Source organism: Topomyia yanbarensis, chromosome 3 (assembly GCF_030247195.1).
Source record: "Topomyia yanbarensis strain Yona2022 chromosome 3, ASM3024719v1, whole genome shotgun sequence".
Lineage (NCBI taxonomy): Eukaryota > Metazoa > Arthropoda > Insecta > Diptera > Culicidae > Topomyia > Topomyia yanbarensis.
In genome coordinates this window covers 415910193-415934959 of record NC_080672.1, presented here as the reverse complement: position 1 = coordinate 415934959, position 24767 = coordinate 415910193, and the positions used below count along the sequence as shown (strand labels likewise).

General features: G+C 40.8%; 2 protein-coding genes across 7 annotated transcripts in view; both read left to right on the top strand.

Annotated features, from left to right (window-relative positions):
- Positions 1-17914, top strand: part of LOC131688365 (uncharacterized) — a 114619-nt gene extending 96705 nt beyond the window's left edge. Inside the window, exon 3 of the mRNA XM_058972571.1 lies at positions 17438-17914. Coding sequence (XP_058828554.1) covers positions 17438-17898 — 461 coding nt within the window. The 3' untranslated portion in view covers positions 17899-17914. The remainder of the gene's footprint in view (positions 1-17437) is intronic.
- A 242-nt stretch (positions 17915-18156) lies between these two features.
- LOC131690174 (titin) overlaps positions 18157-24767 on the top strand; it is a 413707-nt gene continuing 407096 nt past the window's right edge. For all 6 annotated transcript variants that reach the window (XM_058975744.1, XM_058975739.1, XM_058975746.1 and 3 more), the window contains exon 1: positions 18157-18476. In XM_058975744.1, coding sequence (XP_058831727.1) covers positions 18307-18476 — 170 coding nt within the window. In that variant the 5' untranslated portion in view covers positions 18157-18306. The remainder of the gene's footprint in view (positions 18477-24767) is intronic.

The following is a 24767-nucleotide window of genomic DNA, read 5'->3' as shown; positions in this document are numbered from 1 at the left end:
AAGACCATGTTGCAGGCGCAAACTCTTAGCAACGTTGTTGTGATGCTCGGTATTGGCTGCAATGACTAGTACGCAGCAACCTGCCATAATGTGGTCGTAGGTCTCGTGCGGTGAATCCGGCATATATCCTCGACATCTTGGTGGCAAACATACCTCCTGTAATTCCTCGACTGCATTATCCTGTCGTGGTTGGCAGTCATGTCGGATTCGATCGCAAAGAGAGCTTACCTCGCTTGAACCGCAGGTTAGATGCAGCCTTGTCGACGTACGGCTGCTCAAACTGGTGTGGATGGGCACTAGGGTGGGACAAAAAATAGATTCCAGCTCCGAGCACCTTTTTGAGTACCATTTGGGTCCTAGAACATCTGTGCAAATTCTTAGCTTGATCCCTGAAACTATATTTTTGCGCCCGTCGTTTAAAGTTTACATGGGATTTTATATGGAAAAATTAACTTTCACAAAATAATTCCTCCAGGAGTCGTCCATTGCATCCTAAAAATAAACCGTTGGCTTTTGTAGGAAATTTAACAAAGAAACAAAGTCTCGAAAACTACGAAACGATCTGACGCTTGAGAAAAAAGTTATTAAGCTGAAACCAATTGATGCTCTGACGATTGATAAAATATTCATTTTTTCTAGCACCACTGTTGTTGGTTGTCCAATTATATGCAATTTTGTTTTGATCTTCTCTTAATGTGTCTAAATCATTTATCTATACTTTTTGGCCACTTCGTAAGAGTTTTGAGGGATAAATTGAGGCTTTTTTGTATATAATTAGAAAAAAGTTAAAAAATTTGTATATAATTCGATAGTCAGCAGCAGTGATGCTATGAAAAGTGAAATTTTCATCAATCATCAGGGCATCAATCGGTTTTTTCTTAATAACTTTTTCCACAAGCATCAGATCGTTTCATAGTCTTCTAGACTTTATTTCCTTAACAAATTTCCTATAAAAATCAGACATCTATTTATTTTTAGGAGGTAACGGGCGACTCTTGGAAGAATTAATTTGCAAAAGACGTTTTTCCCATACGAAATCCCATATAAACTTTAAACCGTGGGCGCAAAAATATAGTTTCACCGATCGAATTAAAAATTTGCAGAGTTGTTCTGGGAGCTAAATGGGACCCAAAAAGTTACTCGGAGCGAAATTTTATTTTTTTCATATAACCATGTCCCACTCTAATGGGCACCGTGCACAGCTTCATGCTTCCACTTTGCAATCTTCTCCGCTGTAGTCAGCAAATTGCAGTTAAGGTTGCTATTGGTATACTCCATGTCGATTGGAATTTTCCACAAAGTATTCTCGCAGTTGTAGCACCTGCACTACACATATTGTCTGGATGTCGTATTCCTTGTCCTCCTTCATCCCGTGGCAATTCTAAATGCCTTCCTCTATTTGATGACGCCGAAACTGTAGGTCAGCACGGGGACAGCAAACGTATTGATTGCTCTGACTTTATTCCCCGCGTTCAGGGAAGATTTCAAGATACAGTTCACTTGACTCCTGTGTCGACCAATCGCACTGATAGTAGCTGAACAAATCGGCATTTTTCTAGACCAAACGCCATGCCCATGTCGCCACTAATTCTTTCGACTAGTTTGATGAGTACACCCAATCGTTCTGTCGAGTCAGCATAGATCTTGATATCGTCTACGTTGGAAGTATGGGTCATCTCTTCCGGTGAGTTTTCTCTATACCTTACCTGATAGTCATGCCCGTTTTGATTGAACGGTAGGACGAGCGGGATAAAAGAATCATCTTGAAAGTTCCTCCGCAAGGGGCCATGCACTAATTACGTAAGGCTTTTTTAGAACTTTTCAACCTCGCCCTCCCCCCTGATAAGAGTTCGTAAGATTTTGGTGAACTCTTCCTCCCCCCTACGTAAGATCTTATTATGATTTTCGTAATTAAAAAAGCATATTGTTAATTCATAAAATAGAAACTTAGCGAAAACGATACTTAAAGAATTATTTCAAGAAAATTAATGACAAAATTCAACTGTAATCATCAGCAGTAATTTTATTAGCATCTTAATTTTGCCCAGTAGAAATTTCAGAATAACTGCTGGGAGATATTCAGAAACTCCGATTTGGTCCTTATAGTCTGCTTCGCTATATTCGGAAATAGGTCCTTGTGATGTAAAACCTCTTCTGGTGGGAATTAATTCTGAGTTCCAACTGTGATGCTTATCGTACGCGTAGCTCCGAAGAAAATTCATAGATGGCTATCTACGAATTTTCTTGAAGTCAAATACAGTTCACACTCTGCAAATATTCGGTCTACAAGATCTTTGACAATCGCATGACAGAACATTTTCCGGCTACTTTGCGGAAGTGAAAATTTGAAAAAGGATGTTAGCCTAATAACACGGTATCAACGCTTCCTAACTTGTAAGGCTCCACGGTGACTCCAGTTCCTGAACAGAACAATGTACCAACACTATTCCATAACTAATTTAGGAATCATATCCAGCCGGAAAATACTTTAATTCGAGGTCTGCCCTTCCTTGACCATGATGTACAATATATACTCGTTTTGTGTAATATACATGTTTATGGCAGAAATAAGAAATAGTACCCTTTTCTTATGAAAACAATATTTTCTTTATTGATTTCATTTTTCATTCTTGTTTTATGATATTACGTAAGAAAGGACAAACCCTCCCTCCCCCTTAGATAAGAATTCGTAAGATATTTTGAAACTCCCCCTCCCCCCATATTCCCTTACGTAATTAGTGTATGGCCCCCAAGATGTATACTAGACCGCAAAACGTCTTTCTCACTTCTGAGCTGATCAGTGTTGTCGTCCCCCTCTCCATCACCTGCCGCAGGAACCGCAGACTATAGTATGTATATGTATACACTCAAGTTTTTTTTACGCGGTTTTTTTTGCGCGGTATTTTTTTACGCGGATTTCAAAATTTACGCGGTTTTCATTTACGCGGATTTTGAAATTTACGCGGTTTTCATTTACGCGGCTCGTATCCCCCGCGTAAAAAAAACCTGAGTGTACAGACCTACTTTATACATATTCAACACCTTAATAAGGAGTGATATAGGCCATACTAATGTTCCGTTAGTTACAAACTAATTCTCTAACATTGACTGTATCGATGATGGCTTGATCTTTCCAATCTAGTGTGTTGTTCATCTCTTCTGCTCCTCTGTCAGGATGCTATTTTTCTCACAGTGGGCCTTTACATAAATAGTGATGAATGTGCTCATGATCTTGTGCAGACTTGTTAGACAGGTAATTTGTATGTCCTTGGGGAGGAATTGTGGTACCACTGGTGATGAAATCCGACGATAAGCGGGGTTCGCGTAACGCCCAATTCCTAAGGTACCGCGTACCCTCGCGTAAATAATTGATTTCGACGGATACATCTCGTCGATTTCTTCACCTGCTCATTTCTCCTCGCGCCTTAGCCACGGTTGCCCTTCGCGATATTGTCCGGGGCCTCCAAATACCGGTTCAAAAGCTAGTGACATCGCTGATATCCCTACTCCAGATCTTCGCTGCAATTGAGCTTCTTATGGCTGATTTGGTCATAGAAGTGTAACGCTTAGTCATTTTGATAAGACACTATTATACTATTGCTGTATTAGTGTGTCTCGTTTTTTGTTAGCTGGTGAGCTCCTAGCATGCGACGCTCAGTAGGAGTAATAATCGCACATAATTTCGCCGAATTTTTGCCGTCTCTGTATGCGGTCAGTCTTCCAATAGCGGCACTCTCCAATCTCTGCTATAGGTTCTGGTTTTTCCGGTGATGTTGAGACGGATCCCCTCTAGGTGTAAGTCGGTATCCTAAACATCTTACGGTTGCTACTGCAGCACAGAATACTTCCAGATTCTGCACAAATTCCAGGTGAATTGGAAGCACGTTACCATTCATGTTCTGAGGTTCACAGATCGACTTTAAAGAATACTGCAGCTTCGGGATCCTGGGGTGCAACATTGTATCCGTGTCGCGACGTTGCACAATCACCTCATACACATTAAAAACCAAATCGGGTAGTAGCTCTTTTTTTGCCTTTCTCATATAAAGAAAGGCTATGTATCCCTAAAAGCGTTTAGTGACTACACATCGTCCATCAAAACGGCCGCTTGCCAAGTGAGCCTCCCAACGGATTCCATCCATATGGATTATAGCCCTCGGCGTGGCACGAAAAAGGAAAAAGATGGCTTTCTAAACGCACATTCGATGGACGACAAAAATAAGATAGAGCCGGAGACAGTAACTGAATCTATTATTCCAAATCGTAGCGATTCGAACCCAAGACCTTGTCACGCGTGCCAACGAGTTGATCACAGGATTCGCAACTGCGATAAGTTCATAATGTTCACTTACCCCGAGCGAATGAAATTCGTAGAAGATCATGCACTGTGCCATCGCTGTTTAACTGGGCACGGCAAGTGGCCATGTAGAACGAAGCAACCCTGCGGTGTTGAGGGTTGTAAGGAACTACATCATAAACTGTTGCATTCAAGCAAGCCTAGTTTATCAGAAGACTCCGCTCGACCAGGTCCTTCAGCCTTAGTATCTACACACTGCCACCATCAGACATCAACCCTTTTTAAAATATTACCGGTAATACTGCACAATAAAGGCAAATCGGTGAATACTTTCGCTTTCTTCGATGATGGATCGGACTTGACTCTATTAGAAGATGGACTAGCGAATGAACTTGGTTTAGATGGAATCGAAAGTCCACTGTGCCTCCAATGGACTAGCAATCTAACGAGGAAAGAATCCCGTTCGAAGAAAGTTCAACTAAGCATATCTGGAACTGACAAGAAAGAATATTTCCTACAAAACGTAAGAACGGTTGAGAATCTTGGGCTACCCCGACAAAGTTTGGACTACCAGGATATCTCCCATCGATTTCCGTTCCTGCGTCGTCTTCCGATTCAGGGCTACAGCAAGGCATTACCCAGGATCTTAATCGGGGTCGACAATGCGCGACTGAAACTGCCACAAAAAAAACGGGAGAGGAGAGATACGGAGCCTGTGGCCATAAAAACGCGTTTGGGATGGACTATATATGGAGGACAACGTGAACATGGCGGAATCGATCGAGTCATGATTCATGTCTGTAACTGTTTGGAAAATCAAAAGCTCAATGATCTGGTAGAAAATTATTTTGCCCTGGACAACGTTGGCACTGGTAACCTGGTAATACCAGAGTGTGATGAAGATCAACGAGCGCGCAGGATTCTCCAACAAACTACAAAACGAACAGATTCCGGCAGATATCAGACTGAGTTACTTTGGAAGACCGATGAAGTCGAATTTCCAGATAGCTATCCGATGGCTGCACGGCGACTTAAATGTTTAGAACGTCGACTTCAAATGGAGCCGGAACTGCGAAAAATAGTTTCTGAACAAATTATCGAATATCAGGATCGCGGATACGCCCATAAAGCAACCACCGAAGAGCTACGTGAGACGAATTCTAAGAGGGTGTGGTACTTACCACTGGGTGTAGTTCGAAACCCCCGCAAACCCAATAAAGTTCGTGTTGTATGGGATGCCGCCGCTACGGTCGCAGGAATTTCTCTCAACTCCGCTCTATTGAAAGGACCTGATCTACATACGCCCCTTTTATCGGTTCTATGTCGTTTTCGCCAGAAGCAATTTGCCATAGCGGGTGATATTCGGCAAATGTTTCACCAACTATTAATTCGAGAAGAAGATCGACAATCGCAAAGGTTCTTGTGGCGAACTGATACAGCATCTGCCCCGGACGTCTATGTCATGGATGTGGCCACGTTTGGAGCAACCTGTTCTCCGTGTTCGGCGCAGTATGTAAAGAATACAAATGCAATGGAATTCGCCGATCGTTACCCAGAGGCGTCGTTAGCTATTATTAATAACACATACGTCGATGACTATTTGGATAGTAGAGACACCGTCGAGGAAGTGGTAAGCTTGGCATGCAACGTTCGGACAATTCATAGTGAGGCTGGCTTTGAGATCCGGAACTGGCAGTCAAACTCGGAGCAGGTTCTCACACGGGTCGGGGGAGAAACCTCCAATGTAATAAAACATTTCACGTCTGAGAAAACTACAGTGGCTGAGCGAGTACTGGGTATGATTTGGATTCCAAATGAGGACGTCTTTGCATTCACCGCACAATTCCGACCAGATCTTCATTTGCTGCTCACTGGAGATACTATTCCTACTAAGCGTCAAGTGCTTCAAGTTGTGATGAGCCTTTTTGATCCACTCGGTATAATCGCTACCTTCACAATCCACGGAAAAATCCTCATTCAAGACCTGTGGAGATCTGGAATTGGGTGGGATGATCCGATTAGAGATGCTGACTTCGCTAGCTGGCAACGTTGGGTTAAGCTGACACCAGAATTAGACCGAGTCAAGATCCCCAGATGCTACTTCCCAAATTACGATCAACATAGCTACCAATCATTACAATTGCATGTGTTCGTAGATGCGAGCGAGTTGGCGTATTGCTGTGTTGCATATTTTCGAATCGTCGATGGTGATGGTACTGCAAGATGTTCTCTGGTAGCCTCCAAAGCAAAAGTAACTCCACTACGACCACAGACGATCCCGAAAAATGAACTAAACGCTGCCGTGATGGGTGTACGTCTTATGAAAACAATATCGGACGCCCATAACCTTCCGATTCAGAAACGGTTCATCTGGACCGATTCAACGACTGTACTATCTTGGCTCAAAGCAGACCCTCGAAAATATCGCCCCTATGTAGCATTTCGGGTTGCAGAAATATTAACCGAAACCAAACTTGAAGAATGGCACTGGGTCCCGACTCGTATGAACATCGCTGATGAAGCAACAAAATGGGGTGGTGGACCATGTTTCGACCCTCATAGCTGTTGGTTTCGCGGTCCAGATTTCCTTCTTCTTCCAGAGTCACAGTGGCCAATGAGTAAATTTAATTTCGAAGAACCGACTGAGGAATTACGGGCTGTTCACGTGCACCTAGAAGTTCAAGATCAAACTGTCGTAGCCTTTTCAGATTTCTCTCGCTTCGAAGACTTGTTGAAAAGGCTGGCCTATGTCCATCACTTCGTGAACAAATGCCGGTTACAAAAAAGAACACCAGTGCAAACCCGCATTGCGTTACTGAATCAAGAAGACTATAAGGCTGCGGAACGAAGTTTATGGCGGATGGTCCAGGCTGAGGCGTATCGCGAAGAAATAAAGATTCTAAAATCTAATGCTCAACTACCGATAAACCAGCACAGACAACTAGCAAACGCTAGCACTCTGAAGGCTTTGTCACCATTTATAGACGAAGATGGTGTTCTACGACTGGAGAGTAGAATCGATCCGGAGGCCACATACTACTGTTTTGGCTTCCGCAATCCGGTAATCCTTCCTCGGCAAAGCTACGTGACGGAACTACTTATACTTCGCACCCATCAACGCTATGGTCATGGCAACAAAGAGACAGTGCTAAATAAGATCAAGCAGAGATTTTACGTGCCAAAGTTACGTTCGCTGATTAGTACGGTTGTGAAAAAATGTATGTGGTGCCGTGTCTATCGAGCCAGACCTAGCGAACCGAGAATGGCCCCACTCCCTCAAGTGCGAGTCTGTCCATATATACGCCCTTTCACGTTCACAGGTGTGGACTACTTTGGGCCGCTAGTAGTGAAGAGAGGAAGAACTAACGTAAAAAGATGGGTGGCATTGTTCACCTGCCTCACGGTACGTGCCGTTCATCTGGAGGTGGTACATTCGCTGTCTGCGGAGTCCTGTAAAATGGCACTACGTCGATTCATTGACAGAAGATGAACCCCTGGTACCAACTTTCGTGGAGCAGCAAGGGAGATAGCCGAGGAAATCAAAAACATTAACCGTGAATTGGCGGGCATATTCACCAATGCTGAAACAGAGTGGCACTTCATTTTACCGTCCGCTCCCCATATGGGTGGTGTATGGGAACGGAAAGTTCGGTCCGTCAAAGAGGCATTCAAAGTGCTATCACATCGCGATAAGCTGGACGACGAAGGATTCGTGACGCTTATGACTGAGGTGGAGATGATGATAAACTCCCATCCTTTGACGTTTGTGCCGTTGGAAACGCCTGATCAAGAAGTTATTACTCCAAACAAGTTTCTTCTTATGAGCTCGGCGGGGGGAAACAATCCAAATAAAATTCCAATACAGCTAGAAACTTCTCTGCGAACGAATTGGAAATTGATGCAACATCTTCTGAATCAATTTTGGTCACGTTGGATCAAAGCTTACCTTCCAACGATTGCGAGGCGAACAAAATGGTTTTCGCATACTAAACCGCTGCAAACCGGTGATCATCGTGGTCAACGAATCGGTAAGAAACGGATGGATTCGAGGGCGTGTTATTAAGGTATACGAGGGGCCCGACGGTCAGGTGCGCAAGGTAGATGTTGAAACCAATGCGGGTACCCTTCAAAGGCCGGCGATCAAGGTGGCTCTTTTGGACGTGCTCGAAGGTAGTAAGGCCAACCAAGGATAGGCGTTACGGGTCGGGGTGTTAATAACTTCTTCACCAAACCCCTCGTTCGCTGTGATCACCGCTTTAACTGCCCGATGCGGCGTGGCGTGAGTATGCTGGAGCAAGGCGGCGCCTCAACGTAGATCGGATATGAGAAACAGCAATTTGTAAACAAACCAATCAATTGAATCATATTGTGCGATTGAAGTTAGGTTAAAACTGAAAATCACCCTATGAAGAAAGCGTTCTTAGCAAACCCGTAAATAACGTTTGAAATCAGTTGTTATAGCTAAAGGTAATAGCCATATCAGGAAATAATCCGTATAGGCAAATTATATTATTTACAATTTATTATACTTTTCCACAAATAATTTAGCAAGTCTTAATTCGAGCAACTGTGGCGGTACGGGTACGAGTACTACTTATAAAACTTCATTACCGTAAGCATTAGTACATTGAATTTATGCTTTAGTTGCATTAAATTTATGTAAATCTTTTCGCATCGTTCAGCCGATTACCTGGAAACTATCTCCAGGAGTGCAATTGCCTGTCTAAGACACTCGGGAGGAAATTTATTGTAAGATAAGCTACTTAATATTAAACGCACAAAAGGATTAAATATATTCGATTTCAGTTCGAGTTTCGTCTGAATAAAAACGGACTACGGAATTTTTTACACACTGTAAAAATCGATTTTTTAAACGAGGCCCGGAGGGCAAAGTGTCATACACTATTCGATTCAATTCGTCGAGATCGGCAAATGTCTGTGTGTGTTAGTAAGGATACACTGCAATTTCCCATATAAATCGGTTCAATCGTAATACCTCAGAGGCTAAAAACTATTGAAATGGTCACCAAATTACTTCTAATCGCAGATCTAGATCACTGATTGCCAATCAAACATTCTTTGAATATATTGTCCACTATCGACGATTCTGGGAGTCCGGAATTCCGGGCATATTCCACAATTAAAGCCACATCGGTTCTTCGGTGATGACTGAACCGATTTTCTCAAACCAAGTCTCAAATGGAAGGCAAAATATGCAGTTGAGTATCGCGTCGCCGCCCCTACCCCCCCTCCTTGCCCTTACACCTCCCTCCTTCATCACTCCCCTCCCCTTGGACCACCCTCACGCCCGCATTTCCTTCATCCACCCCGTATACCGCAATAAGATGAAGGATTTCTGACGTATCCTCCACTCCCACTCTACTAACCCCCCATTCCCTCCACTTTCAAACCCATTCCACCAACATTTCATAATATAATCACATGAAGATAACATTGAACTCATGCTGATTAAGGTAATTAAATACTATTCGTTTGCCTTTCTCATATAGAAAGGTTATGCAATTGCTCCAAAAACCCACTTTCCAACCGAGGCCCGGAGGGCCGAGTCTCATATAACATTCGACTCAGTTCGCCGAGATAGCAAAATATCTGTGTGTATTTATGTGTGTATGTATGTGCGTATGTATGTGTGTATGTATGTATGTATGTATGTGTGTGTATGTGCGGATTTGTTAACAAAATGTCCACATCGGTTTCTCGGAGATGGCTGAACCGATTTTTACAAACTAAGATTCAAATGAAAGGTATAATATTCCCATAGGTTGCTATTGAATTTCATTTTCAACCGACATCTTGTTCTGGATTACGAGTTGAAGAGTATGGTTACAAAACAAAATTTGTTGATTTGTCCACATCGGTTTCTCGGAATTTTCTGAACCAATTTTGACAAACTTGATTTTAAATGAAAGGTCCATCAGCTGCTGTTGAATTTTGTGTGGATCCGAGTTCTGGTTCCTGAATTACAGGGTGATACGTACGCTCACGCAGCAAATCCCGATTCTAACGAATTCTGCGATGAATGTAAAAAGATGATTTTTTTCCAAAATGTAAACACAACTGTTCAATTTGTAGATCTAGGTCACCAACAGTCATTCAAAGTCCCTTTGGCCACACTGGCCACCATCGACGGATCCGGAAGCATCCAAATTCAGAATAACGGTTATATTGGTTTCTCGAAAATGGCTAGACCGATCTGATCAACTTAGTCTCAAATGAAAGGGGTTGCGTCCCCGGAAACTGATATTAAATTCCATCTCCATCCGACTTCCAGCTCCGGAGTTACGGGTTGTGGAGTGCTCTTATATATACTTATCAAGTGTAATAAGAATGAAAGACATTTCCATAATGTTATATTGTACGAACCAGCTATTAAATCATAGTTTAGAGAAATGACAAAGGCACAATTGCACCTCTAGGTGGATTAAAACAGGTTTTTATCTTTTGCCGTTGATAAGATAATATTTCTAATTTTTGTAATTACTGCGTTTTTAATCTTTCCATTTCTTTGCTTTTATGAATACTATTGACAAAAATGGCGCTTTTCAAAGTCAGAAAAACTCTCGAAGAGGTACTAAAAATACTCCCAAAGTATAAAAAGATCTACTTTTTTTCTTTTATTGGCACTACAAACAATTAGAGCAAAAAAAGCAGGAGCCATTCACGTGAATGCCGGTGGGTTAAGCTCGTGCGTCGAGCCAGTAGCCGATTTAAAAAAACAGCTTTGTTCAGCACCGTTTTTGATCGACGCTGAAACAAAAACATTTTGACACCTTTTCGTGGCGTTGTGCAGGACTTTCTGGGAATATTCAAATCGACACAAACGAAAACGTTCAAGTAGAAAAGCTTACTTTCGACCGAAAGTGTGATCGGGTGAAAATTACAAAGTTTCAATGTTTACTTAGTGCCTCATAACATCCAAAATTTTCATCCAATTTTTATGATCTTGAGCTAAAAATTCGTGTGAATAATTTATCTGTCCCATTAGAGTCTGAAAACATAAAAAAACAATCAAAAAAAGGTAAAAAAAAAATCGCTTTTTCTGACTTTGGTCGCAATGAATAAATTTCCATGGAATCTACACACATTATGTATTTTTGGAAAAGGTAAATCAGCACTTTTTGACCTCTTGCATAAAACATAGAGCAAAAAGTAAAAAAAAGTACGCAAAAATACGCTTTTTGAAAAAATTTCGAAATCGTTTCCTTCAATGAAAAAATGAGTAAGATTTGCATGTTTAGCGACCCAAAATTAGTCTAGAAAACACTTTTTCTTGCAACTTAATTTTTTTTTGTAAACTGGTGTAACTACCTGTATCCCACGGGCGAATAACCCAATGGATAAAGCACCAATCAAAACAACACTCCGCGAAGCTTTCTTTGATTTCAAAAGACCCCTGTAGTTAGCCAAAATGATTGTATGCACTACCAATTCATTTGACACGCCAAGACTTGGCTTAGATTTGGATTTTCTATTAAAATGTTTCTCTAACGGGCCTTCAGTAATCATGTGGATGACCGTGGATGAGTATTTAGTTTGTAAAAATTTGCGTCCTGTTGACGAATTGGTTTTTTTTCGTAACTGGTACTATAATGAATAAATTATTCAGTTTAAAATATATTATTTGATGGTACCTAATTGCAAAATGAAACTAATGAGTATTTCTGATATTGTTTTCGGCGCCCTAAACTCGAGGACCAGGAATTAAATTGCTATCACTTCTATCGCATGTTCACAATATTTTTCTATTTACATTCGTATCTCATCTACAACATTTTCTTTCAAATTCTATTTCTTTTTTCGTTTACAAACGGGCTTATTTTCATCGTCATATGCCTCTCATGGAGAGGTAACGGGTGTTCAATAAAAAATGAGAATTTTTTGTCATGTAGTTAAAAAACGAAAAAATCAACGAATTCAGTATTTATTAAAAACAGAATATTTATTCTTATAAAAAAACGTGTTTAATCCACCTAACAGTGTGATGAGACATTTCTTATAACTCTTATCACTCTTCGGATATTATATCGTTTGAGAACATTTAGAACTTGATGCTTCGCGATGTTTTTGATTACACATACTACATGGGATAGTGGCAGGACTCATAGAATCGCTCAAATCAGCATAGGATAACATCAGTGCTAGAAATCTCAAACCAAATCAATGGGAAAGCAAAAAAATGGCCCATAAAATAGACATACCAACGAATTATTGTTAATGCTCTGTTAATAAAATATCTATATTGTGGTGGGAAAACTGAATTTTCCTAAAGGGGTTATGTATATTGTACTGAGCCAAAAAAATCGAATGTTTGTTGTTGAATCGATTTATACTTTACTCAAATTTCCAACGCGACTGAGAACTAAGAAATCAACGCTTTTTCTTGAAAAGGGCGATACTAGCAGTGATACCATTCAAAGAAAATCAACAGTGAATATTTCCTATTTAATAACTATTGTGGTTTTTACATTCTAGATTGCATGATTCAGTGATCGAAACCCAAAACTTCTTAAAGTATTAGAAATTATTAAATTAAAATTTGTTTTTGCTATTGAAATTGACAAAATGATAGTATCGCCCCTTTGGCGATTGTTTACTTTTTCGGTCTCACCTATCAGCATTGAAGTATCGCGGGCGAAACTTTAAATAAACAAACAAAAATACGGTTTCGCCCGTTGTATTTTTTGCTGTAGTTTAAGAAAGCAATATCGTGGAATCAAAATTTTTAGGTTAATTTGTTGCGTTTCAAAGCCCTAATTCGCATGTATGAAAAAAGCCCTATGTTTACATTTGTAAGTATCGCCCTTTTCACAAAAAAAAGCGTTGAAATGAAATCGCAGCTCCTGATATCACGCTATCTCTGAAGTGCATGCGTGCATAGTTCCAAATTTTACTTCGACTTCGACTTTTTCTAAAGGTGACTTCCCAGTAGTATCCTTGATTTGAATTATTATCGCTAATCCTAATGCCAAAGAACAAATAAAAACCTCACGAAAACGAACAGTTTGGGAAAATCATCATCATTACTGGAATTTTCATTTTCACGAAACTTTTCGATAACCTTCCGTCACTTGCGTTAATGCACTGGGTGCACAGTGCTCTGAAAATCTAGCGAAATCGTTTTAGGGCACCAGCGGGCCTGTAAAGAATACTAAAAATTAATTTCTATTCCATAATTTTCAGTTCAGCAATTCAAGAGATCGTGCTCACCGCAAGTCATGAAATATAGACTACGTTGTGAAGCGATGGTCACTATTTATTAAACAATCACGTTAAATGAAAAATTAAGCTATTAAAAAATTTCAAATAGTTTATAATTTTCACAAACTTATTAGGAAAAATTGTTTAATAAGCTTTCGTAATATTGTGGACAAAAAAAGCTGAAAATTTCAGTGTTTTCTCTATCTGCAACATATAAACCCTTAAGTATACCAATTAATTGGTATACGAATTGGAATAGGTTCGCCAAATTTTGGAAGAAGTCTATAAAATAACCCCTTGAAAACTACCTAAAAATTGTTGTAGTTCGATGCAATAAAAAATCTCCAAAAAAAGAAATGTACCTATTAATGTGAAACACAGCGAATAATACATACAATAAAGACCCTATTTTATCAGTCTCATGGTGTATTTCAAATCAGTCTCATGGTGTATGCAGGCTGACAAAATGGGGACATTGACTAAATCGGGCAATTTTTTTTCTTTATAAAAAACTGAAGCTGTTAAAATATTCTTCTCGTCCCTTGATGTAGTCTGATAACTATTTCTGATTATGATGAACTTTTTATTTTTGCATATTTCCATCTTCATGATAAGGAAAACATGCTCAAGAAAGGATTTACTCGAATTCAGTCTTGTTCGTCTGCTAGAGCCCATCAAACATATGTTCATATTTGGCTGATAAAATCGGGGTTTCAATGTATTATAATAGATATTCAGCATTCGAAGAAGTTTCTTGTGAACGAGTGTAGAACGACTTTGTTTCTACTTATTTGAAGTCAGCGGCGTAGCCAGAAATTCGGTTTGGTGAAAATCGATCATACTATCCAAACGGCATAATCCCGAAACCGTAATTTTTGAAGTTTTAAAATTATGCAGAATTAATTTTTCAGAAAATAGTGACAGAGTTCGTGTCTTTAGCGAATTTGTTGAGACTTTATTGTAGTCATGAATATTAACCTGAGAAAATTCACCATAAATACTTCTTGGACGATATACCGTCAAAATTATTTTATCAAATGATGCGCTGTTTAACGTTTGTAAAACTCATCGAAGATACTAACCCTCCGAAATTGGCGGTTTCAAAATGATGTTATCTTGACCTTAAATTACTGTTTTTGAACATTTGACCTATACATATAATTGGTCATACAACAAAAATCAAATTCTCATCAAAATCGATCAGAACCAGCTAGAGTCGAATGGAAAGCGTCATTTTTCATAAATTTCTCTCTACATTCGGAAAGTGTTATCCTCGTTATTAATCATATTACGTTTTCGTCTCAACTCGACGCATTCCCAAAATGAAAACCTGTTTTAATCCATCTAGTGGTGCAATTGTGCTTGTCTCATTTGTCCAGACTACGATGGTTATGTTCAATAAAATGGTGGAAATGAATATAACATGTTCAGTACGATTTGCACATACATACAATGGATCGACAGCCACGATCTTGAGATACTATGTGATACTGAAACATCGCTTGAAACCAGCGGCGGTTCATGGAGAAAGATCCGGGAGGTCCAGGTCCTGCCGAAAATTTTCAACTTGTTAAGAAATTTTAAACTAGTTTTAATTTTAAAGTAGCAACCCCTCACTGCATACTCCCTCCGCCGGTATAATTGACGATTTTTGGAGTGATTGCATAACCTCTCTATATGAGAAAGGCAAAAATCTACCAAAGTCCAAAGAAGTCAATTTTTGTCAAACATCTCAATGTTTCATGCATTTTAAAGTCATTTGGCATCAAAAATACATATTTGATTTTGAAAATTTTTCATTTCAGTTTATATGGGAATTTGCTGTGTGATTGCACTCTTCAACTCGTAACTCCGGAACCGGAAGTCCAATCAATAAAAAATTCAATAGCAGCCGATGGGAAGGTTGTACCTTTCATTTGAGACTAACTTTGTGCAAATCGGTTCAGCCATCTCTGAGAAACAGAGGTCACATTTTTTTTCCACATACACACATACATACACACACAGACATTTTCCGATCTCGACGAACTCAGTCGATTGGCATATGACACTCGGCCCTCCGGGTCGGGATTAGATTGACGAATTTTAGAGTGAATGAGAAAGGCAAAAACATTTTTAGCAAATGTTGAAAGTTATGCATTTTTCTTGGTGAGCATGAAACATAGAACTTTTCATAGACAGTAAATCAATTTTAACTTCGCTTCCTATTAAATAAAGACCCTTATTACAGTACATCTCTACAAAAACGAGCTCAATTTGAAAAGAAATCTGAGGATTATGATTGATTACAGAACTCTGGAATTTTCTATTGGAATGTTTTCAGGCAGGAATTTGATATTGATGCTATTAGACAACTGTGAAATCAAGACCAATAGATCAATTACATATCAGGACCCCATTCCGACAATTTATCAGAAATCCTCATGATGTTTACAACAACAGGTTATCAATCTACGAATCAGATAATTGTTATTGTAATATTGAATTAAATCAGTCTGCATCAATAAATTTTCAACTTCAATCCAATATTTTTTTTGTGTGGTGGCGGGGGGGGGGGGGGGGTTGTATGGTGTTAAACCCCAAAACCTTCTCTTGGCTACGCCGATACTTGGAGTTGTTTATTTCGCTTTGTTACTATTTTCCGATATGTTTCAGATCGATCCGATGGTTATAAGTTAGAAAAATTGCAGTCAGAAGGTTCGCACAAATGAACATTTTTGTACTGATAAGTTATCAAGTTCCTTCCAGACAACTTGGAAGTATTCGGTGATTATTTCTAGCGGTTGTAGATAGTAAAATGAAATGCAAAATTCGTTTTATCGAAATAATGTTTAGCTTATTTCAATGGATTATTACTATATTGAACAATAAATAGGCGACAAAGAGTAATCAACAAACAACAAGCCATAACTTTTAAAGTATTCAAAATAGATATTTAAAGTCTTTAGTAAAGTTATTCGCAAAAGTAAGAGCTACAAATTTGCTGAAGACATCATTTCGATATAATCACTTCCAAGAAAATTTGTGAAAATATCTCACTCATAGGGCGATTAATCAGCAAAAGCATAATACCAAAAGAAAGGGCATATTGCCTCCATTAAATTCTCCGAAGGTACTATTGACCTAAAATAAGCCGTTTTGGCGTTAATAATAGATTACATGTTTTTGGTCATATTTCTGGCTATGGGAAATGATAAAAATCTTTCGTCCGCATTTAATGTTAAATATCTCTTTTGATAATAGTCTGATTTCAACAATCTATAGCTTGTTCGAAAGGTATTTGTATAAGCTGCCTAAAAATATATAAATTGTTAATCTATATTGTCAATTCCGGCAGATAATTTAAAAAAACTGCAAAAAACGCCATTTTTACGCATTCAAACATTCATATCTTAAAAACTAAACATCAGAATCAAAAACAAATTAATAGCGTTCATACTGTTTTTTAGTTCTTTCATTTAAAATTGGTTTGGATAAGATCGGTTCAGCCATTGCTGAGAAACACGAATGAGAATTTGTCCGTTACATACACACACAGACACACACACACACACAGACATTGTCCCAAATCGTCGAGCTGAGTCGATTGGTATATAAGACTCGGCCCTCCGGGCCTCGGAAAACATCTTGAAAGTTTGAGCGAATTCTATACATTTCTTTTATAAGAAATGTAAAACGATAATTTTGAGTTGATAAAATCATTACCTTATGCCTTTACATAAATTCAAACTTTCTTAATTTTTTTTGCAAACGGTATCCCTTAAAATGATAGTTTCAAAAATAAAAATTCGCTCTTTGTTTGAAAATTACTCATTCTTTAAAGTTTTATCTTTGAATATATTAGTTATTTGATTTTTTCAATACCCTTCAATACTTTTTCAGAAACATTTCAATATCATTCTTTTTCTTTCAATCCAACAGATCTCACCGACTCTCCAAGCCCAGAGCACCAAAACCGTCCCAACTGCCAGCACTGGCGCGGGTATCGTGTGTGCCTGAATGTCGCCCATCAGTCGCTCGAATGCCACTGGAGCGGATCGGGCGCGCACAGTTCTCCGTTATCGCTCGACCTGACCGTGCCGCATAAGTCCGTGCGCGTGCATAACATAAAAATATGTAGGTGCTCACAATTCGAACAACCATCGGACCGCGTCGTACGTCGCACACATGATGACACCGCCCTGCATAGTCACCGTTTTTTGAACCAACCGTCCACCGTTTGGTTGCCGGCTCTATGCCTAGCCGTAATTGAGCTAGCCATTGCGAGAGGAAGACCGACGATAAGTTTTCTGGTGATTGGAAATTGTTTCGAAGCTCCTAAGTGGGAAGATAAAACAAATGGTTTCAATTTTGGGTGCTCGACGAGTTGCTGCGTGAAGTAGTCCGGTTGCCGGGCCAATGATCCGTTAAGTTTCGGATCGCGCAATAGTTAAGCCGTACCCGTGGGTTTACTTACGTGAATGTGTATTAGCTACGGACACAGGCCGTGGAACGAAAGTGAAAACAAACGAGCCCAAAAACGGAACTACCGATTTGGTGCGGTTAATGGAAAAAATAGATCGTCATAAATTACAGATATACGCCATCTAATTTTCGATTTTAGGGAGGATCACTTACTAATCGGGAGTGTTTTTGTGTGATCTAACGCCATCCGGCCCAAGTGGTTATCCGGCGACCGAAAGTGACAGTGAGTCATTCGCTGACTGGTTGTTGGTTGTTAAAGAAGTCAATGGCCTCATTTGGTTGTTAGTGTTTAGTGATCGTAGTGAAATAAATATTTCGATTTTGAAATGGAAGCGGACGTTCTGAACGCGCTGAATACCCAGACGGCGTACCTGCCGGGTGGGCGGGATCGTGATGCACATCCGTTGATCGTGATCCCCGTTCCGTTCTACGACAGTCTGCCATGGATGAAGGGCTTTCTGGAGACTACCGTCAAGTACATACTGTCTACATTGAGGTACGTTGAGATTGTATGCCATTTTAAATTGTTTTATAAATGGGAAAATCGAATAAATTAAATTCTATTATTTGAAATAGGAAAACACACGTAGCAATAGATACACCCCCGTCGGGTAAGCAGTGTTACGAAACGAACGAGAAGCACATCAAGCCCATTTGTTCGCAAGCGTGTACGAATAGCATGCCTAGCGTTCTCTATCGCTCGCGCCCGGGTGAAGCAAAATCTCGAGCGCAAATGCTCGCCGCGAGAAACCCAAGCTTTCATCTAGTATGTAATGCAGTTCGAGGAAGCTTTTCGTTCGCGAATGCTCGTGTGCCGTGTTATCTTGCAAGCGAGAAATGCATTGGAGACCACGGGCAATTATGAATGCACGAAAAGCATGGACTACTAAGAGTGTTCTCGCTATTTCGCGAAAATAAGCTCATTGCGCGCCAACGAACGAGACTAGCATCACTACGGGCAAGCATCGGCATTTTCCGAGGGATGTTTTAAACTCATAAATGATAATTCTTTTTGTAATATCTAAACAACTCGAAGTCTCCCCTTCGTAAATTTTTAAGCTTGATTCTTTACTTTGAAGGTCACCATTTCAACATGTAAACATAAGCTCACTTGCAATCAACCTCCATACGTGCGTTCTTCACGCCTTAACAGTTACCCGTTCCAGTCAATAGCGATGTTACGATTCTTCTTCCGCACTAATTGAGTGCGCAAAAACGCTGTCTACCGTGAAGTCGACTGTCCTTTTTCGTCCGGGGTGGCAGTTGAATTTTCCAGTAGTGCAGAACGCATTCGCGCACACAGTTTCAGACGCAAGGACGGATGGCTAAATTTCTCGCATAAACATTTCTATGAGATCCGTGCTGATTGGTTTTGGATGATCAAACCAACGCACAGTGGGCAACCCGAGGCACCTTATTAGTCGCCGCGGGATTCATATCATAATTTGTGTATGAAAAGTGGCGGAATTTGATGACAAATCAAACGCAATTAGTTTGGTCTGCTGCACGCATCTGTGGCCAGAGCTTTAGTACCCGGAATATTCCTGGTATTAGGGTAAAGTAGTCAAACTGCCAAAATTTACGAAATTGTTCGATTTCATTTCAGTTTTTACGTGTTAACAGCCACGATATGTTAAAATTTTTGTTCGAGGATGCTATTTATGGAATTCAAGGGAAGTGTGGTAATAGTAGAGTGTAGCGTATTTGGGTATCTTCGTGAGGAACAAACTAAATTTGGAGTAATTTGATTTCTTTTCCGATAGTATTCAATAAACAAGTATTTCTTCGCTACGATTTTCCGTTAGGGGTGTACTAGGGCTTTTCCATATTAGGTGTGTGTCAGAAAAGTTCTTTCAAATCAATTTTTTCGGAAAATTTAGCCATACATCGCATCTTTAGAGCTTCTATTGTCAGTGGCATTTTTTCCATCTTGCTGGAAGTTTGCAAACATGTTCTCAGTTCATAAAAAGAGAAATAAGCGAGACGCCAAAAACTATGTACCGCGGAGTTACTTCATTGAGTGCTTTCTCGAAGTTGTTCGAGCTGGTGATTATGGAACGTTTTCAGGCTCATTGCAAGTACCCAAGTGACAATCAACATGGTTTCACGTCTAGGCATTCGATTGCGACTAACCTGCTATTTATGCCTAACATCCTACACAACAGTGAGTAAGGAATGCACTTAAACCGAGAGATATGGAATCAACGGTAGTTTGTTGCAGTTGTTTCGATCCTATCTTACATATCGAGAAATATGTCTACGTCAGGAGTACCCCACGGAAGTCACTTGCAGTCGTTGATGTTTCTGCTTCACTTCAACGACGTTCATCTAGTTCTGAAGACTCCACGCCAGTCCTTTGCAAACGATCTCAAGATGTTTCTTCTCATCCGCTCCACTGAAGATTGTAGATTGCTCCAACAACAATTTTAAACCTTGGCTGATTGATGTAGCACGAACCGCATGTGTGTAAATCTGAAGAACTGTTTTAGCTACCCTCTACTGAATACAGAAATTGAACGCGTTATTTCCGTGAAGGATCTAGGAGTGATATTGGATTCGTAATGGCACGTCTCCTATATAGTTAGCAAAGCATGCCCAGTAGAGTGGCCCGACATATGACATTTGTCAGCACAGCACTTTTTGAGTTCCTTTTGTAGTTCCAAATACCTGTGCAAAATTTGGTAGCGCTTGGTTGCTTCCCGGGTTTGCGCATTGCGTTCAAAGTTTGTATGGAATTTTATATGGGGAAATTAATTATTTTGCATTTAGGTTAATAAAGATCGCTATTTCATCCAATATGAAAAACTATAGTTCAAACCTTAGTTAACAACTTTGTCGAAGACCGTAATTAGCTACGAGTTTTCAAAAAATATTTATAACGATTTTAAAACTTATGGTGCAATCCAAATGCAGAAATTTATTATTTTTTTCCAACACTGCCAGTGCATCACCAACGTCGACATTTAAAACTTAAATAAATGAGAATATATTCATCGCAGAGACTTGGTACCTTCGGATGAAATGTTCAGAATGAATTGCTGAATAACATAGACGTAGTCAGAAAATTAAGAAGGCTTGTGTACTCCTTAGTCCCCTTTTTAGATTGTTTTGTATAAGACAAAGAATCATTACATCCTTGTAAATGTGAACGACTGAACTTACTTAATATTCTGATAGACCCAAATATGGATCGTACTACAATCGTTGCTGTAGGAAGTAACATTTACAAGATTTAGGATTTACACCTAATAACTTATGTGTTGCTTTTGCTTGAGGCTAAAACTAAATCAGTTCTGGAAGTCGTCTTAGGTTCTAACTTGGTGTACAGTTTTACTAATTTCACTATTTTGCATGAACCTAACTCAATTTTATCAAAAACGTTTGTTTGAAGTAGCTATCCTGGTTTCGTTCTTAGATTTTCAAATGAAAACGTCAATAGAAACAATTCCAAGACTTCACTATGGATATGCATTTTTTTTTTTTTTAAATTCTGTCACTGAACAGCTAAGAAATAGAGTTTTCAAATATGTAAAACTTACAAACCGTTGTACTATTTTAAATGAGATAACAGCAGAGCCCCTAAATAGTAGCACTCAAACACGAAGGATTAATTTTGAATTCAGCGCTATAAATCTGCGTTGAATATGTATTCCTCATGTTATACTAAACTATCCAAAAAGGGGCTTGGGAGTATACAAGCCCCCTTCTCCTTTTCATTTTCTGACTAAAGGGCGAACACGAAATTATTGCGACACATTCAACAGGGCATAACTTTTTTACCATTGGGTAAAAATCAACCAAATTTTGCACACTTTCTCATTGATGTGTATTGTTTACATGCTGTCAAACTCGAGGTCGTGTTTTTTCGATTCAACGAAAATGGACCAACGCGAGTCGAGAGAACAAATTCTTTCCAAACACCTGGAATTTCCTGACCTGTAGCACCGGCAGTTGGGAAAAATGTTGAACATTCACCATTCAACCGTTTCCAGAGTGTTGAAGCGGTTCCAGGAGCGGTTGACGTTGGACCAAGGCAAAGAGCTGGAAGAAAACCGGGACCGGAGAACAAAAAGCCGGAGGGAAAGGTGAAGTGGATGATTAAAGCAAATCCCAACGTCTCAAGCCGTGATTTGGCTAAAAAGATCGGCATGTCGCTGAGCTACGTCCAGAATGCAAAGAAGAGAGCTGGACTACATACATACAAGGTACAGAACTTCCCAAACCGCGATGAGCGGCAACAATCGACGGCTAAAACTCGGGCACAGAAGCTCTACGAGAAGATGCTGACAAAATATGGCTGCTGTGTGATGGACGACGAAACGTATATAAAAGCCGATTTTAAGCAAATTCCGGGGTTGGAGTTTTTCACCGGCAAGAGCAAGCTCTATGTGGATGACAAATTTAAGAAGAAGAAAATGTCGAAGTTCGCCTCCAAATATCTTATTTGGCAGGCCATCTGCTCTTGCGGACTGAGGAGTGAGCCTTTCGTGACAAAGGGCACAGTAAATGGCGAGATCTACAAATCAGAGTGCCTCGAGAAGCGCCTTTTTCCGTTCTTGCAGCAGCACGACGAAGCTCCGCTATTTTGGCCAAATTTGGCATCATGCCACTATTCTAAAAGTGTCCTGGATTGGTATGAGCCCAATTCTGTCCATTTTATTCCAAAGGACATGAATTCGCCAAACTGTGCGGAGCAGTACTGGGCAATGATGAAGCGGGAACTTCGGAAGAGCAAGAAGACAGTAAAAGACGAGAAGGACATGTTGAGAAAATGGAAAAAAAACTGAGAAACTGGTACCGTATGACACTGTAAAGACTTTGATGGAGGACATCAAGCTAAAATTCGTTCAATTTTACACTCAAGGCTCCATCGATTACCTTTTCTTTTGATTTTTGAAGTAAATATATGTATAAAACTACCCTAAAGTTTTTGTTTGATTTTAAACATTATAAGAAAATTGGCATGACATTTTCAGTGTCGCAATAATTTCGTGTTCGCCCTTTAGACGACGTTTTCATGATACTAAACAAAGACCGAACCTAGTGAGCCGGAAACCGGTAGTCATAGCGGGAGACTTCAACGCTTGGGCAGTAGAGTGGGGCAGCCGCTGTACAAATAGCAGTGGCCAAGCGCTAATGGAGGCGCTTGCGAAACTCGATACTGTGCTAGCTAACAATGGCCCCGTAGTACATTCCGTAGAAACGGAGTGGAGGCGTGGATTGACGTAACATTTGCCAGCCCGAGTCTGGTTCCAAGCATGGAATGGAGGGTAGACGAAGGCTACACCCATAGCGATCATTTAGCAAACCGCTTTAGGATCAACTATGGTGTGCATCATCCGAGGGTGGGAGATCCCTGTCAGGTACGCGGGTGGAAGTCCAATCACTTCGACATCGAAGCTTTCACCGCGGCCCTGGGACTGGAGGCCAACACCGATAGTCTAAGCGGGGATGCGCTGGTAGCCGTCCTTTCACGCGCGTGCGACGCCACTATTCCGAGGAAAACTCTGCCAAGAAACAGCAGATGCCCGGTATACTGGTGGAGTGCCGAGATTGCAGCTCTACGGTCAGCCTGCCTCAGAGCTAGACGTAGGATGCAAAGAGCTCGCACCGAGGAGGTAAAAGTGGACCGCCGGGAAGTGTTTCGAGCTGCGAAATCGGCCCTTAACAAGGCCATCAAGAGCAGCAAGAGAGCGTGTTTTGACAATTTGTGCGAGAGTGCCAACGTGAATCCGTGGGCCGATGCCTACTGGATCGTGATGACAAAGTCCAAAGAAGGGCTCCTCACCTCCCGAACAGTCGCCAGATCGGTTGGCGACGATTATCGAAGTACTCTTCCCGTCTCGAGCCACAAGTCCCTGGGCCCCCTGCGCCGCAAGGCACTGTGGGTACGGACGACCTGATGGCCCCGGTGACAAATGAAGCAACGAACAAAACTCCAGGGCCTGATGGAGTTCCAAACAGCGCTCTTAAGACAGCAATCATCGAACTCGAACATATTCAGGCTAGCTGTTCAGAGATGCCTTGACGAGTGCCGTTTTCCGGGTAGATGGAAAAGGCAGAAGTTGGTACTGTTGCCGAAGGCCGGGAAGCCGCCGAGAGACCAATCGGCGTGCAGACCAATCTGTCTGATTGACACGACGGGCAAATTGCTTGAGAGGATCATCCTCAACAGGCTAACTCCGTACGCAGAAGGTACGGATGGCCTGTCAAGTAATCAGTTTAGTTTTCGAAAGGGCAAGTCCACGGTGGACGCTATCAACTCAGTGGTAAGAACCGCCGAGATAGCGATCCAACGGAAAAGGCGAGGTATTCGATATTGTGTGTTAGTGACACTTGATGTGAAGAATGCATTCAACAGTGCAAGCTGGGATGCCATCGCGCTCTCGTTACCGGATCCTGGAAAGCTACTTCCAGAACCGCGTACTGCTATACGAGACCGATGCCGGTCAGAAAAGGGTTCCGATTACCGCCGGAGTCCCGCAGGGCTCGATCCTAGGCTCGGTGCTATGGAACCTCATGTATGACGGGGTTCTGAGACTGAAGTTCCCTCCTGGGGTCAAGATCGTCGGCTTTGCTGACGACGTAACCTTGGAGGTCTACGGGAAGTCAATCCCTGAGGTAGAACTAACCGCAGAACACGCGATCAGCACGGTGGAGGAATGGATGAGCGCGAGAGGCCTGGAGCTCGCTCATCATAAGACGGAGGTAGTTATCGTCAACAACCGCAAGTCGGCACAACATGCAGTTATCCATGTGGGAGAAGTCGCGATCACTTCACAGCGAA